This window comes from Coenobita brevimanus, chromosome 62, assembly GCF_032717465.1.
Source record: "Coenobita brevimanus isolate Jiangsu-jjx chromosome 62, ASM3271746v2, whole genome shotgun sequence".
Taxonomy (NCBI): Eukaryota; Metazoa; Arthropoda; class Malacostraca; order Decapoda; family Coenobitidae; genus Coenobita; species Coenobita brevimanus.
This window is the reverse complement of record NC_137015.1, coordinates 11,199,070-11,217,147: the sequence shown is the minus strand read 5'-3', so window position 1 is coordinate 11,217,147 and position 18,078 is coordinate 11,199,070. Positions and strand designations below refer to the sequence as shown.

Here is an 18,078-nt window from a genome sequence, read left to right as displayed (position 1 = left end):
TGGGGCGCTACTCCCAGGTTCGGGCCCCTCTCTATTGGGCGGAAGCGGCAGCCTGGGAACCGCAATGCCCTGTACCCTCTAGCACAGGCCCGAGCCCCATCTCGCCCTGGACCCATGATCTATGCCGGCGGAACCCCCGCCACGCCTCCCCCCAGAAGTCCGCCACTAGGTAGCGGGGGCAAAGTTTTCTGGCCGCATGCCCTTGCTGGCGCTAACCCTTGTAACGTAGTGGGATACGTTGTGTGAAATGTAAAGTGCATGTGGTGTAGTGCATAGATAGTTAGAGGAAATGTTTGGGAGAGTATGCTGGTCTACTCTCCATGTTACTGTCACACTGAAAAGGTCAGCAAAGGGGGATGGTTAGATAGCTAGTGAAACAGGAGCTCCAGCTCTCCCTATCACCAGCATTCCCATTCCCCTCGGGAGTACTACCCTGTTCTATATCTATATCTATCTATCTATCTATATATATATATATATATATATATATATATATATACATATATATATATATATATATATATATATATATATATATATATATATATATATGAGGCCACTACCACAGCCACTGGTAAGCTGGTGGGCTACAGGTCCAAGATCCATTGCCTGGACCTGGAACTGTGCAGTGAGTGAGGCCTGTGCTATGTCTATCCCCCTTTTTTAATACTGAAGATGACAAAACAAAATAAGTTTCAAAGCAAGCCTGAGGACAGTAAATCACCCAAGGGGATGAGGATGGGTTCATGGAATGTGGGAAGTTTGAGGGGAAGAGCGGGGGAAGTCGTTGAGGCATTCAGTAGGAGGTGGGTGGATGTGGCGTGTTTGCAGGAAGTCCGGTACAGGGGTGGATCAGTCAGAAAGATTGTTGGGAAGGACTGTTGCTATAAGTTGTTTTGGCAGGGGGGGGACAGACGGATATTGAGGTATTGGTGTGATGGTTGCAGAGAAATGGGTGGAATATGTTATGAATGTTTTAAGAGTAAGCGATAGGATATTGGTAGAGAAAGTTGTGTTGGGTAGAAAGATAGCTGCGATTATATCGGCATGTGCTCCACAGGCAGGATTGGATGAAGCAGAGAAAGATAGATTTTGGGATGATTTAATACGTGTAGTGGATGGTATGCGGGATGATGAGGTAGTGATTTTGGGAGGGGACTTAAATGGTCATGTAGGTGAACCAGCACAAAGTTATGAAGGAGTGCATGGGGGATGTGTGTATGGTATAAGGAATGCAGAAGGGGAAAGGATACTCGAGTTTGGGGAGGCAATGGACATGATTGTGTGCAACACATATTTTAGGAAAAGAGACAGTAGGTTAATTACGTATAAGTCTGGGGGAAATAGCAGTCAGATAGGTTATTTTCTGGTTAGGAGGGCCAATAGGAGGTTAGTGAGGGATGTTAAAGTTATAGGAAGTGAGGAGTGTGTGCAGCAGCACAAACTATTGATTTGTGATATGGTGCTTAAAGAAAAAGTGATGAAAAAGAGGACTTATGTACCTAGGAGGAAAACATGGAAGCTGAAAAACCAAGTAGTAAGGGATGCCTTCTATAGCGAGTTGAGGAGAGTGGTGGCTGAACAGGGAGCTGTAGACAGAGGCGTTAATGAACAGTACAGAGCCCTCAAGAAGAATTTCTTGAGAATTACTGATGTAACATGCGGTTGGACAGGAGGACCACCAAGACATAAACTAACTTGGTGGTGGGATGAGGGTGTAGAAGCTGCAGTTAAGGAGAAAAGAAGGCTTTTCCGGGAATGGAAGAAGGGTGGTAGCAAAGAGGAATATTTGGCTGCCAAGCGGAGGGCTAGAAGAGAGGTATACAGGGCAAAGTCTGAGTCACAGAGACTATTACTTGATAACCTAAATCATGGGGAAAGGAAAAATATGATATTTAGGGTGGCAGGTCAGGTGAAGAGGGATAATCGGGATATTATAGGTGAGCAGTGTGTGAAGAATGATGAAGGAAGGGTAGTGGTGAACAGTGAGGATATTAAAGATGCACAGAGAGAGCATTATAACCGGTTGTTGAATGAGGAGTTTGACTGGGACAGGGAAGGTTTGGAGCCAGCAGATCCAGTGTCTGGCCCTTGGCCTTTGATTGATGCTGCTACTGTGAGTGAGGCAATAGGCAGGATGAAGGTGGGGAAGGCAGCAGGTGTGTCTGGGTTGACTGCCGAAATGTTGAAGGCCTCAGGCGATATAGGGGTGAGTTTAGTCACTGACCTGATAAATAGGATTATTTATGAGTGTGTTGTCCCAGATGATTGGCTGAAGAGTGTAATTGTAAATGTGTATAAAGGGAAGGGTGATGCCCTGGAAAGAGGAAATTATAGAGGTATAAAGCTTTTAGATCAGATAATGAAGGTAATGGAGAGAGTTTTAGAAGGTATGATTAGAGAAAGAGTGAATATTGATGAGATGCAGTTTGGGTTTATGCCAGGTAGGGGGACCACTGATGCCATATTCATTGTTCGACAGCTTCAGGAAAAATATATTGGTAGGAGAAGGGATCTTTATTTTGTTTTTGTTGATTTGGAAAAGGCCTTTGACAGAGTCCCTAGAGAGGTGGTGAAGTGGGCAATGAGAAAACTTGGCTTGGAGGAGTGGCTGTTTAGGGTGGTTATGGCCATGTATGTGGGTGCTCACACCCAGGTGAGAGTGAATGGAGAGTTGAGTGATGAGTTTTCCGTGAATGTTGGTGTGCATCAGGGGTCAGGCTTGAGTCCCATGTTGTTTATCATGGTACTTGAAGCCCTTTCACGTGACTTTAGAAATGGACTCCCGTGGGATTTGTTGTATGCTGATGATTTGGTGTTGATTGCAGAGAATGAAAGGGAGGCGGAGGAAAGGTTTAGGAAGTGGAGAGATGGTATGGGGCAAAAGGGTTTAAGGGTAAATGCAGATAAAACAAAAGTGATGATATCTAGGGTTGGTGGCAGTACTGTCAAAGACGAGGGAGAGTGGCCATGTGCAGTTTGCCACAAGGGCGTGGGAAGTAATTCCATCTTGTGCGGTGTGTGTGATAAATGGGTGCATAAGAGATGTAGTGGTATCAGAGGTATACTGCGAGATAATGCTGATTTTATGTGTACGGCGTGTTGGGGTGAGCAGGTGGAGATTGTCAGACGTGAAAGGATTGAACTTGCTGGTGAATCTCTTTAGTGTGTGGAAGAGTTTTGTTATTTGGGAGACATGTTGTGTGCTGGAGGTGGGGCTGGAGCTAGCTCTGTGGCTAGGGTGAGAAGTGGTTGGAAGAAGTTCAGGGAGCTCTTGCCTCTCCTGACATTGAGAGGGCTCTCCCTACGTGCTAAGGGGTCTTTGTATGCAGCATGTGTTAGGAGTGTAATGCTGTATGGCAGTGAGACCTGGGCAGTGAAGGAGGAAGACATTCGCCGGCTCAGACATACAGAAATGACTATGATTAGGTGGATGTGCAGTGCGTCCCTGCGTCCAAGGCCTGGAGGGGCTGGGTTTACAATGGAAGAGTTGAGAGGTAGGATGGGACTGGAGTGTATTGGTGTTGTGATGAGGAGAGGTAGATTGAGGTGGTTTGGACATGTGGAGAGGATGGGGGATGATAATTGGGTGAGGAAGGTGAGAAGTGTTAATATTGGGGGTGGGGTTGTGAGGGGTAGACCGAGAAAGACATGAGATGGGGTCATTAAGTGTGACCTTAGGGTTAAGGGACTGAACAGGGAGGCTGCAATGGATCGTGCAGTGTGGAGAGCCGCCATTAGGTGACCAAGGCCGACACATGCAAGCATGTTGGAGCCTTTAAAAACGAAAACGAAAACGATATATATATATTATTATCATCCTCATCTTCATCCGGACCTCCTTTCCCACCCGAGGGCAGGCTGAGTAGCAATGTCCAGACAGCCCAAATTTGCCCAGTCCAATGGGTCACACTTCCATTCACTCATCATTCAAGCCCCCCAAATCCTGCCTTTATTGGATATGCCAAAAAAAACATTCGCCACATTCTGTAGCTTCACATAATCGTATCATATAGAGTCAATTCAGACACTCCCATGTTAAAAAGGGGTGCCAAATCCCTGATCATGCCAAAAAAGAATTGCCCGTTTTTGGTACTAAGAATTGAGGCAGATGTTTGGGGCGCTAGCATGACAGCACGGGAGCTTGAGGCCTTACTGCGCGCTGGTTGGTTCCCGCCTCAGTTGCCTACAGGCTGCCTGAGAGAGAGGAACTCCGCCGCGTATCCCTCTCTTATTGCACCATTTTTTACCTAGTGTCCCGCAGTGTTTTGGCTTTCGCCACTTTGTTATGGCACCTACCCTTGAACTATCGAGTAAAATCACATCCCAGATCATTGCTGTAAAGGAGGGAGGCCACCCCACGAAGGAAATTAGTGAATTGGTTGGTGTGGCTCGATTGACAATGCTTAGGTGGTGCGCCCGTTTTCGAGTGGAAAACAGTGGTGACTTTCCCACAAAGAAACCGCGGTCTGGTAGGCCCAGGAAAACTTCCCCGAGGTCTGTTAATGTTTTAAAACATGCAGTGGAGTCTAATCCTCGTGTGAGTGCAAGGAAAATAAAGGAGAGCAACCCGGAAGTGTTTGGTGAGGATTCTGTGCGCACATTGTCTCGAAGAGTCCATGAACTTGGTTACACAAGTCACAGGCCTGTGAGAAAGCCTCTTCTCACACGTTACCAGCGACTTCGTAGGCTTGCCTTTGCTAACAAATACCGTAACTGGGGTGAGGAGCAATGGTTGTCAGTGTTGTGGTCTGATGAGGCAATGTTTAGTGTTACATGTAATTGAGGAGCACGGTTGTACCGGCGCAAAGGTAGTGACCCGCTTGACCCCCGTTATGTGGAAAGCACAGTTAAACACCCTTATTCACTCATGGTATGGGCTTGTTTCTCTGGTAAAAGTTTGGGGACACTTGTTGTGCTTCCCAAGAACTGCAGAGTGAATCAGGATGTTTATTTGGAGTTTCTTTGTGATCATTTACTTGAGTCCTTCGAGCTCACAGGTGCACGAGTGTTTCAGCAGGATGTTGCACCTGATCATAAAGCCAAATCGGTCACCAATTGGCTTCGTGACTGCGAGGTATCATTCATGAAAGACTGGCCAGGCAATAGCCCAGACCTCAACCCAATAGAAAACCTCCGGTACCTCGTAAAGAAGAATCTCCAAGGGAAGGACGTGAGCTCTCTGCCTAAGCTGGAAGCAGCCATTTGTGACTCCTGGGACAAAATACCCCTCCAGCACCTCAGGAACCTTGCCCTTTCACTTCCAAGACATCTCAGGTCCGTGAAGAAGCGTAAAGGATACCCTACGAAGCACTAAAGGTAAATAAAATGCATTATTTATATGTTTTTTCAGTGTTGAAAGGTTTGTTTTGTAGGAGGGATGCAGGGTGCTCAATACTTCTGACGAGCACTGTACAGTCTCTATCAGACAGCCTAAGCCACTGGGTAGAGATAAATTGACTGTATTGTCCCTGCTTCGCTAGGGATAGGCCAGTCCTGCAGTGGACCTCAAACAGTTGATGACGATGATGATGACGATATATATATATATATTTATGGAGCCTCTGTGGTACAGTGGTAAAGTGTGCATTTTCGTACACTGGAGAGCAAGGGTTCACGCCGCGCCAGAGTAAAAAACTTTGGGAGCGTTCTCCTGGCCACGTACTGCTTGGCAGACATCAGGGGTGTTGTGGTTGAACCAGTGTCACATACTATAAAGTATGCTTGCACCCAGGTGGCTTACGCGGGCCGATTACACATGGTTCACAGACTACACACACATCCAAAGCCACTCCAACACTACAATTGCACTTACAAACACTTCACACCCTACATACAGTCTCTACCAGACAGCCTAAGCCACTTGATAGAGATACATTGGCTGTATCATCCCCACTTCGGTTGTGATAGGCCAGTCCTGCAGTGGATACTCAGATGGCTGCTGCTGCTGATGATGTATGTATATACAGTATATATATATATATATATATATATATACAGTACCCTCGCATCCAGCACGGTAATATTGTCATGCATGGGTCACGTGTTGGACCAAAAACGTGTTGGACTAACAATAGAGCTTATGGGGAAAAATGAATTATGTCAGCAACCCTCGGAAAGTCACCCTAAATACCTACCATATACCTATACATATATTGGTACTATTGCAATTGTAATAAATGGTACTGTGCTATGAATGATAACTAACCTTTTAGGATAGTGTTGGTGGGCTTGCTGGGAATGGAAGGTGGTATCCAAGGCTGTAGTTAGTCCTACTGGGTCCCCGGAGGATGGCTGCTGGCGTCACTAGCGGGTAATGGCTATTGCTCCTCCTCAACCTCCCTCATAAATCCTTCGAAATCAAACCTCCCTCATAAATCCTTCAAAATCACACTCAGAATCACCATCTTCATCCATTAATCCTCGGCAAAGTGCATGCTTCTCACACTGTTGTCAGAGCCCCGTCTCGTGACTGTGGAAAGTGATCGCTGTCGCTGACTCGGTAGAGAATAAGGAGAAGCAACTTTGTTTATAAACTGGTACGCATGCCGATGAGAAGGGTTTCAAAACGATTGATATTTATTCTAAAATATTAATATGTATTGAGTGTCAGGCTAAATGTTCAATGCTGTAGTACGATACATTCTCTGTCGAGTCGCCTGGGTTTTGGTCACACTGTTTTGCCCGTATCCTCGGCAGGAATCCATCCAGATGAATTCCAAATGCCCGTGGTATCGTCAGCAATTTTACCACGTTACCGTTCCGATTTACCATCGTATCCTCGGCAAACCTGGTATGAAGTGCCGTGTGATAGCCTTCGGCTGCCAGGATCTTGTCTTAAGTTTTTTATTATGATCACGTTGGCTTCATTCATGTCGTAGGCCTTGGCAATGTCAACTTTCCTTTCCCCTTTCTTCTTCCTTTCGATGCTTTCTAGCTTGGTGGCCTGAGGGAGGTGCCGACGCTTCTTAGGGTTCTCAGAAGGCTTCCTAGGCATCGTAAGCCGGGTAAAATGCAGTAACAAGGGCAGAAAATGCAGCAAGAAAAAAGCACCTTCCAATGCAATTATGCGACTGAGTGGCTCTGTGGCGGGAGAAATGTAAACAAAACATCACGTGACACCAGAAGTTTTTTTAATTGGGCGGCATCACGATCACGTCACGATAGCGGGCGGGGAAGGCTACTTGATCAGAAGTTTTTCATTGGCTATCATCATCATCATGGGAATGTCCAGTGTGGCCGTGTTGGACCGTGGGTGATCGTGCTAGAGTGAACTCTGCGGATTTGGCCCACTTCTCGGAGCTCTGTGCGTGTTATGCTAACACACTCGTGTTGCAGTAATTAAATCGTATTAAATAATACTAATTAATTGCTCACCGTGCTGGACTCGAATCGTGCTGGACTAACGCGTGCTGGACGCGAGGGTACTGTATATACTGTATATATATTATATATATATATATATATATACATATACATGTATATACAGTAATCCCTCCAATATCCGACGTAATAGAGCCATAGGCATGTCCGGATAGTGGTCCTGTCCGGATATTGGGCCTCAGCCTTGTGGACATGTACTTATGGACCCTAACTCAGAAAAACACCTATACAACTCCCTCTGGACATGCATAGCACCTATTTAAGACCCAAATCACACCAATAAGGGACATAAAAGACTGAAATAAATGCAAAAGAAGCATAAAATGAGTTTTTTCAGGTAGGTTCATACAATATTCAACATTCTGGGTACTTACAAGTCCCTGGCTGCTGGACTGGTAGTTATGGACCCTAACCTAGCCTAACTCAGAAAAACACTGCACATGCATAGCACCTAAGACATAGCATATTCACACCCATAAGGGACATAAAAGAGTGAAATGAATTGTTTGATGTAAGTATAGTATGGAAAATACAGTAGAGTACAGTATGAAACATTCTGCCTACTTATAGCAAGTCCATGGCCATCTCGATGAATAACCGCCTCCTCGCAGACTCTGACAATAAGAAGGATTTCCTGAAGCACTTACAGTATATTGTTCATGAAGTCTTGCACTGAACTTAGTCATTCGCACTCAGAAGTCCATTCTCTTCACAGTGCGCACTCTTGTCTTACTTTCGCTTCATTGTACCTTAATGAAATAAGTGTTGCACTCTGCACTTTAAGTCTTTCCACTCATAAAACCATTTTCTAAACAAAACACACTTTAGTTAATTTATGTTACAATTACAGTCCATTAAATTTTTGTCTTTTCACTCACAACTCTAAATCCTTAACACAATGCAATTTTTTTTTCACTGCACAACAAGGTAAATTCCCGTGTGGTCTAATGGAGAAGTTCTTGGTGTCTAATCCCTCTCAGAGTCTGAGAGTAGCACAGGGAGGTGACCTAGGGGTGCGTCGCTGGGTCGTGGTGATGGCGTACCCACTGCAGACGACTCTGAAGACAGATACAAACTCACGTCGAGCGGTGACTCCATCGTGGCCGATGTGCTGGGCTGTGGCTCGGAGCATGAGGGCCTGTCTTGGGGAGGCAATGAAGTGGAGCCAGGGCTGGGCACAGCGGGGGTCATGGGCCTGAAAAAGCTGTCAGTGGTTGATTGACGCAAGGAATGACGATATTGGCGATTTATGATGCGCTGCCTGAAAGCACGCACTTCCTCCACAAGTCCCGAGGGCTCCATCTCACTGTCGCAGTCTGAGTGTTCCAGGTAGTCCAGAACGAACTCTACCTGTTCCCGGAGTGCACTCAGCTTGGGGATGGCTGGTGTTGTGTCGTGCTGAGAGGAGTCCGCATCATCGTCGCCGTCCTCGTCGGAATCTTCAAGCTGGGTACTGACACCTGCAACTGAAGATGTGATCTCGATATCAGACAAGGTCTGATACTCAGGATCACCCTCGTCGTCATCCAACCTCTCACTCGCTTCGTCCACATCAATATCGTCACCGTGCGTACGTAGACGTGCATGGAAGTCATCCACGTCGAAACCTAGGAAATCGTGCTCCACATCCGTTCCGAGAAGCAGATGAGACCAACCATTTTCTAGAGTCTTGACAAGGACTTCCTTCCATGCACTAGCCCAGTTGTAGATTGCAGACTTGATGTAGCGGCAAAGGTTTTCCAAAGTCCGCTGGCCTCACGTGTCCCGTCCCTCCCTGCGCTTGTCCTCGTCCTCGAGAACAACCATCACCTCGTCCAAGAACTTCCGGCAGTATAGGCGCTTCGTTGCCACGATCACTCCTTGGTCCATTGGTTGGATGAGCAGTAGTATTAGGTGGCAGAAACATGCACCTAATGCGGCCATTCTCAGCCACCAAGTCCTTGTCACAAGGGTGGGCAGGTGCATTGTCGAGGAGAAGGAGGGCCTTTACCTGGTCGCATGGGATTCCCAGTTTCTCTGTCTGGTAATGTATGACCTTGACGAAATGGCGGTGGAACCAGTCTTTGAAGATCTGGGCTGTGAACCATGCCTTCAAAGAATGGTACCAGACGACAGGAAGGACATCCATCACCCCGCGAAGACACCGAGGCTGCTTTGCATGGCCAACAATAACGAGCTTAAGCCGGTGCATGCCGTTAGCATTGGGACAACACAAAGCAGATATCCGTTGCTTGGAGAGCTTGCGGCCAGGTACACACTTCTCCGTCTCCTCGGGTAGAGTGTTCGTTGGCAAAGAGCGTTGTAGACTTGACCGAGAGTGAGGCCCTCCCTGTCAATCAAGCCCTTCACCTTGTGCCGAAACTCGTCTACTCCATCCTTGTTAGCGTCTAAAGCTTCGCCATGAGACTTACAATTGGTAAGGCTATGCCGTAACTTAAACGTGAAGAGCCAACCCTTGGATGCCTTGAACTCTAGGGCGTCGTGAAGCCTGGCGAACTTCTCAGCAGCAGCCTTCAGCTCCGTACCACGTACCATCACACCAGCAGCCCGTTGCTGTTGATACCAAATCAACGTGGAACGGTCGACTTCAGCAAACTTGGGAGTAAACATCACCTTCCTTTCCATGTTGCGTTTGCTTCTCGACGAGAAGTCAGCCATGTACTCCATGAGTTTGTCTCGGGATCTCTTAATATCAAACAAAGTAGATCGGGCCAGGTTAAACTCGCGGAGGATGCGTGAAGAAGACCGTCCCGCATCTACTTTCTCCAATATCTCCTGCTTCTTCTCCAAAGTCAATACCACTCTCTTCCTCTTCTCAGGGGGCGAGGGGCATCATCACACACACGAAGGAGAGGCATGAGAGCAGCAGGAGTGCCTGCAGCAGGTAAGGCATCACCACAAAAGCAAGCACGTGGGCAGCCATGACGATGAGCGTTCACTCGCGACGAGAGAGGCGGAAAATGGGGAGGATGCAGGGGCGCTCTAGTGGACGTCGGAGGAATGATGCGCCATAACAAAGCTGTCCCACGCCCCGCACACCAAGTTCAAATTACAGGTGGAATTTTTTTTTTTTTTTTTTCCCGAATTTTTTGCGGTTTTCGGACCATTTTGGGAATATTGGATCCTGGGACGATTATGTCCGGTTAGTGGGGATGTCCGGATAGTGGGCATCTGGATATTAGAGGGATTATTTATATATATACATATCTATATACATATATATATACTTGTATATGCATATATATACTGTATATACAGTAACCCCTCCAATATCCGGATCAATAGAGCCATCGGTAGGTTCGGATATTGGTTTTGTCTGGATATTGGGCCCCAGCTTATGGACTTGTACTTACGGACCCTAACACAGAGAAACACCTATACAACTCCCTCCGGACATGCATAGCACCTATTTAACACCCAAATCACACCAATAAGGCACATAAATGACTGAAATAAATGCAATAGAAACATAAAATGTGGGTTTAGAAGTATGTTCATACAATAATAAACATTCTGGTACTTATGGCTGCTGGACTGGTACTTATGGACCCTAACCTAGCCTAACTCTGAAAAACACATTCCTACTGCACATGCATGAGGTAAGTTTAGTATGGAAAGAAGTACAGTATGACACTTTCTGGTAAGTATAGTATGGGAAAAAATACAATATGAAACATTCTGGTAAATATAGTATGGGAAATAGTACAACATGAAACATTTTGGCTACTTACAGCAAGTCCCTGGCCACCTCGATGAATAACCGCCTCCTCTCGGACTCTGACAGTAAGAACGATTTCCTGAAGCACTTGCACTACACTCTTCCTGAAGTCTTGCACTGAACTTAGTCAATAACACACAGAAGTCCGTTCTTTTCACAGTGTTCACTTTAGTCCAAATAATGTTCCATTAAATTTAAGTGTTGCACTCTGCACTTTTCCCAAGTCTTTCCACTCATAAGTTTCCAAAGCCAAAACACACTTTAGTTAATTTATGTTAAATTACAGTCCATTAAATTTTTGTCTTTTCTCCCAACTTGAAAACCTTAACACAATGCGATTTTTTTTCACTGCACAACACTCAAAATTCCCGTGTGGTCTAGTGGAGAAGTTCTTGCTGTTTATTCACTGTCAGAGCCCGAGAGTATCACTGGCAGGCGTCCAAGGGGTGCATCAGTGGGTAGTGATGATGGCGTACCGACTACAGAAGACTCTGAAGACAGCAGCAAACTCACGTCGAGCGGTGACTCCACTGTAGCTGATGTGCTGGGCTGTGGCTCGGAGCATGAGGGCCTGTCTTGGGGAGGCAACGGAGTGGAACCAGGGCTTGGCACAGCGGGGGTCACGGGCCTGAAAAAACTGTCAATCGTTGACCGACGCAAGGACCGACGATTCTGGCAATTGATGCTCTGCCGGAAAGCATGCACTTCCTCCACGAGTCCCAAGGGCCCCATCTCCCTGTCGCAGTCCGGGTGTTCCAGGTAGTCTAGGACGAACTCTAGATGTTCCCGGAGTGCGCTCAGCTTGGGGATGGCTGGAGTAGTGTCCTGCTGGGCGGAGTCTGCATCATCATCGCCTTCGTCGTCGGAATCTTCAAGTTCGGGACTGACACCAGCAACCGAAGACGTGATCTCGATATCAGACAACGTCTGATACCCAGGATCGCCCTCGTCGTCGTCCAACCACTCACGAACATCGTCCACATCAACATCGTCGCCGTGCGTACGTAGCCGTGCATGGAAGTCATCCACGTCAAACCCTAGGAAATCGTACTCCACATCTGTTCCGAGAAGCAGACGAGACCAACCATTTTCAAGAGTTTTCACAGGGACTTCCTTCCATGCACTAGCCCAGTTGTACAGCGCAGACTTGATGTTGTAGCGGCGAAGGTTTTCCAAAGTCCGCTTGCCTCGAGTGTCACGTCCTTCCCTGCGCTCGTCCTCGTCCTCGAGAACCACCATCACCTCGTCCAGGAACTTCCGACGGTACAGGCGCTTTGTTGCCACGATCACTCCTTGGGCCATTGGTTGAATGAGAGCAGTCGTATTAGGTGGCAGAAACATGCACCTAATACGGCCATTCTCAGCAACCAAGTCCTTGTCGCACGGGTGGGCAGTTGCATTGTCGAGGAGAAGGAGAGCCTTTACCTGGTTGCGAGGAATTCCCAGTGTCTTCGTCTGGTAATGTATGACCTCCTTGACGAAGTGATGGTGAAACCAGTCTTTGAAAATCACAGCTGTGAACCATGCTTTCAAAGAATGGTACCATACGACAGGAAGGACATCCATCACCCCACGAAGGCACCGAGGCTGCTTTGCACGGCCAACAATAACGGGCTTAAGCCGGTGCATGCCGTTAGCATTGGCACAACACAAAGCAGATATCCGTTCCTTAGAAAGCTTGCGGCCAGGTACACGCTTCTCCGTCTCATCGGCGAGAGTGTTCGTTGGCACCGAGCGATAGAATAGGCCAGTTTCGTCAGCGTTATAGAATTGACCGAGAGTGAGGCCCTCCCTGTCGATCAAGCCTTTCACCTTGTGCCGAAATTCGTCAACTCCATCCTCGTTAGCGTCCAATGCTTCGCCATGTGCTTTACGGTTAGTAAGACCATGTCGCAACCTGAACGCGAAGAGCCAACCCTCAGATGCCTTGAAGTCTAGGGCGTCGTGAAGCCTTGCAAACTTCTCAGCAGCAGCCTTCAGCTCCGTTCCACGTACCATCACACCAGCTGCACGTTGCTGTCGATACCAAATCAACGTGGAGCGGTCGATCTCTGCATACTTGGGGGTAAACATAACCTTCCTCTCCACGTTGCATTTGCTTCTCGACGAGAAGTCAGCCGTGTACTGCATGAGCTTGTCTCGGGAACGCTTGATATCGAACAAAGTCGACCGGGCCAGGTTGAACTCGCGGAGAATGCGAGAGGAAGACCAACCCGCATCAACCTTCTCCAATATCTCCCGTTTCTTCTCCAGAGTCAACACCACTCTCTTCCTTTTCTCAGGAGGCGGGGCCATCATCACACACACTAAGAGTAGGGCATGAGAGCAGCAGGAGGCCTTGCAGCAAGTACGGCACCACCACAAAAGCGAGCACGTGGGCAGCCATGGCGAAGAGCGTAGGTCCAGTCGCGGTGAGAGACAGGCGGGAAGTGGGGAGGATGCAGCGGCGCTCTATCGGACGTCGGAGGAATGACGAACCAAAACAATGCTCTCACGCGGCGTGCGCGGCAAGTTAATTCAAATTATGGACGGCAATTTTTTTTTTTTTTTTCCAATTTTTTTGGATTTTCGGACCATTTTGGGAATGTTTGATCCCAGGACGATAAGGTTCGGTTAGTGGGGATGTTCGGTTATTGGGCGTCCGGATATTAGAGTGATTACTGTACATATATATATATATATATATATATATATATATATATATATATATGTGGTACAGTATGTACTGTATAGGCAAACCCCGATATGTGATAATCCCAGTAAGTGATACCCCAGCTTAGTGATGGGGGTGGAAAAACCACCGTACCCTGCCTAACGATGGCTAGATCCTGGTATAACATTTTTTTTTTTTTTACCGATTTTGCATGTATTTTAAACTTAAATTTTCTGTTTAGGTTGATTTATAAGCTATTTTAGTCTTAGCTTAATGTGTTTTAGTCACAGGCGGGGAACACTGTCATTTGGGGTACGGATTGTCGCCCATCAGATGAGGTACAAAACGGTGTGGACAGCTAGGTGACTCAACATAGAATACTTCGTGTTTTTCCATGGAACATCTAACCTATCATGGAATATTTAATAATAATTTTAGATAAATATTAATAATTATGAAAGGCCTAAAGAGTAAACATTTCCTGCATTGATGAAAACTGTGACGTTGATAAATCTTGTGTTTACATTCGGGCTGTTGAAGGGAGAATGCTTTGAAAATACAAAGGAATTTCTAAATTGAGGTGGGAAAATAAGAAAGATGAATATAAAAGAGCTCAGCAACCAGAACAATAACAAACATAATGAGGGGCTGTTGAAAAGGCTATCCCTCGGCATCATCACATTCCCTGTCAAAACATCAGTGATTTCCCGTCACAACAATTCGCACATTTGACGATTCTCCGTCATTCATACATTATTATGCGTTTGTCCTGGGACCGTGTGACGGTGGGATTGTATACAGTGCTGCTTCTCCTCTTTCTCTACTGAGTTTGAATACGATTTGGTGATCTCATTCTGCAGTGTCCTTGACTGGGTACAAGTGAGATGGTCACTGGTTTTAGCCTTAGGTTAGCTTCTTTTACAGTTGTTAGGCCATTTAGAGTATCTATAAACTTGTTTTTGGACTCATTTGGGTGGGTATAGGACCTGGTTGGGGGTCAATCCTAAGGCTCAAAAATGCATCCCTATACTTTACATGTTAAATCAACCTCGGTATGCAATACCCTGCCAAGTGATGGGTTTTTACTTAACGCATCCCATCGTTAAACGGGTTTGCCTGTATATGTATATCCTTTAGTAGCGGTACATGTATACAGTACTGTAGATGATATTCATTAAAATTGTATCTATCTATAGTCAGATGCCATAATCCTGTAAGGGGTGGCCATTTGTCTTTGAGTTGGGTGTTTAACGGGGAGGGGCGCTAACCTTCCACCAACCCACTTGTCAACACTTAAGGAGCATGAGTGGGTTGGCTGTATGGTTGTCACCCAGCATTGTAAATGGTTTCCAGGGTTACAGGAAACCATTAGACTTGTCACTCAGTATAAAGCCACCTGAAAAGGAAAGAAGGGTAATAAACAGTGACAGGAGAGATGGAAGAAATTGGAAGAGAGGAGGGCAGACACAGAAAAAGAATGATAAAGGCAAAGGAAGAAATAGGCAACACTACATCAAGTGACCATGTTAATTACATGATATTTGTTAATTCTTGTGTGTTTCCATTTTCAGGATTTTCCAATCTTGTGCCAGACATGCCTTGGTGACAATCCTTATGTCCGAATGATGCGAGACCGATATGGGAAAGAGTGTAAAATATGTACACGCCCTTTCACCGTCTTCAGATGGTTAGTATTGTACATGCCTTGTGTATGTAATATTTATCTTAGCATATTTGCATACAGTTAATATGCATTGTATCAGTACTGTGCTTCTGCAAGGTTCTGTATCTTGTGAAAGGGAAGGCTGTAAGTGCTACATTGTTGTATGTTCATGTCTTCTGATTCTTATCACCTATTGCCTACTGTACTTAGATTTCTCTCAGTCTGATGAGTTGTCTGATGTTTCCCAAATTAAAAACTGTTACCCCCCTGGGGGTAGGGTTTTTTTTCAAGAATACTCCCCCGGTATCCCTGCTTGTTGTACAAGGCGACTAAAAGGGTTGGCGGAGGGTTAATGCCCCTCCCCGGAAAACAGCTAACTAAAAAGACACACAAGAAGCCTCGGACAAGGACTGACCAAAAGATGACGACCAAGGACCGGACAAAGGACATGGTAATCAGAACATGGAATGTAAGAGGTGCGAATGATGAGGTGAAAGAGAGGGAGATTGTCCAGGTGCTTGAGGGTGCGAAAGTTGATGCATGTGGAGTAACTGAAACTAAATGGGGAGGTGAGAGTGTGAGGGAATGGGAGTATGGATGGGGTATATGTGCAGGAATAGTTGAGAATGAGAGGGCAAAAGAAGGAGTGTGTATGGTTGTGAGTAAAAGATGGAAGAAGAACATGAGAGAGTATGGATCAGTTGGGTCTAGGATTGTGTGGGTAAGATTAAAAGTTGGAATACAAATGTGGGCGATTGTGTGTGTGTATGCGCCAACGCAAGATTGTGCAAGCAGAGTGAGAGAAGAGTTCTGGACAAATGCGGAAGTGTGCATGGAAAAGTTTGGAAGGAATGAGAGAGTGTTTTTGATCAGTGATATGAATGGTAAAGTAGGGATTGTGAAGGTGGATGGAATAGTTGGTGAGTGGGACGTGCCTGCCGAGATAGATGAGAATGGCAGTGCGTTAGTGGACATTTGTGCTGGGAGGGGGTTGGTGATAGCCAATACCCTCTTCAGTCACAAAATGATCCACAGGTATACATGGCGAGTGATGAGAAGGGTGGGTGGTGAACTGAATGAAAGGAAGGCAATGATGAAAGGATGTGAAGATGTGTAATGGATGCAAGAGCTTATAGAGGTTGGGGGAGTGGACTTTCTGACCACTACTTGGTGGTGGCCAGAATCAAGATTCAAATAAGATGGAGTAATAGAAGAAGGGAAGGACGGGAAGAAGGAGAATTTGCAAGGAGAGTGGAAAGGTTAAAAGAGGATGAGAAAAAGGCAGAATATGAGAGAAGTGGAGGAACGATTGGGCAAATATGAATTGTAGCAGATGGGGGAAGTGGAAGGTGTGTGCAGGATATTCACGGAAGAAATATGTGCAGCATGTGATGTGGTGTGTGGGATGAAGAGAAGACGGAGGGGGGTGCAAGGAACAGTGTGGTGGAATGAAGAGGTGAGACAGGCTGTGGCACAAAAGACGAAAGCATACAATGAATGGATGAGAAATAGGGGCGTGGAAGAAGTTGAGTGGCAGATGAGAGAGTTATATGTAAAAAGAAAGAGTGAGGTAAAAAGATTAGTAAGAGAGAGTAAGAAGAGAGTGGATGAGGAATTTGGAAGGAATTTGAGTGTAAAGTGGAGGGACTGTAACAAAATGTTCTGGAAAGAGGTGAAGAGAGTAAGACAGGGTGGAAGTGAAGTTAGCAGGGGAGTGAAAGATAAAAATGGTAGATTACTAGTGGAGAAGGGAGAAAAAGTGAGCAGATGGAGAGAACACTTTAACCCTTACACCACGGGCTTATTTTGCTTTGACTTGTGGCTGCCGCGGGCATATTCACGCTCCGACAGACTCTCTAAAAATATTTGCCAAAAATCAGTTATTAGTCCTAGAATATTAAAATCACTTATACTTATGGCACATACCTTCAGCTTTCTCCTTGGGTGTTTGTTGAGCCTTCATTGAGTACCGTAGGACTTGTGCAGACCTCTGAAGTTGGGTAACGAAGTCTCCACTTTACACTTCCCGACAGTTCATAATATGATTACCACAGCCTGATATTATTACTAGAAACACAAATCTATGATTCTCAGATAGTTTGGAATCCATACTCCCCCCCAAAAAAACACTGTGAAAGCAATGAAAATTACGAGGGTGTATGACCATCCCACTTCCGATCATTCGCCGCTAGTGTTGTCTATTATCCATAAAAACACTCACAGTTTATATTTCTGTTACTATATAACACTTATATATATCTACAGTCTTTATCCATAAGTTTCCTTCAGTAATAGTAGTTTATTGCCACTGTAGGGATTCAATTTCTTTCAGTAAAATACGTAGCATTCACTCTCTCATCTTGTGTACTAGCATTGAGAGTGAATGTCACTTTCACCTTCACTCTCATAACTCATAGTATTCATACATGCTAGAGTGAAACTTTCACTTTCAGTACTCCTTGTATGTATACTCATATTCTTATAATACCACTCATTTACATTTCTATTTATGTTCTCTACTTTATTTACATTATTTACATTTCTATTTTATTTATGCTGTGTTATGCACTGTCACTTGAAGCAACTTATAAAACTATTTTCCACTGTTCACTTATATTTACATTCATTGCTTTCTTGCTGTTTACACATTATTTACACTTT

General features: G+C 45.6%; 1 protein-coding gene across 1 annotated transcript in view; it reads left to right on the top strand.

Moving 5' to 3' along the window:
* The window catches only part of LOC145404108 (pre-mRNA-splicing factor RBM22), a 61,875-nt gene that overhangs the window by 31,447 nt on the left and 12,350 nt on the right, over positions 1-18,078 (top strand). Inside the window, exon 2 of the mRNA XM_080275723.1 lies at positions 15,326-15,441. Within this exon, the coding sequence (XP_080131849.1) occupies positions 15,326-15,441 (116 nt within the window). The remainder of the gene's footprint in view (positions 1-15,325; positions 15,442-18,078) is intronic.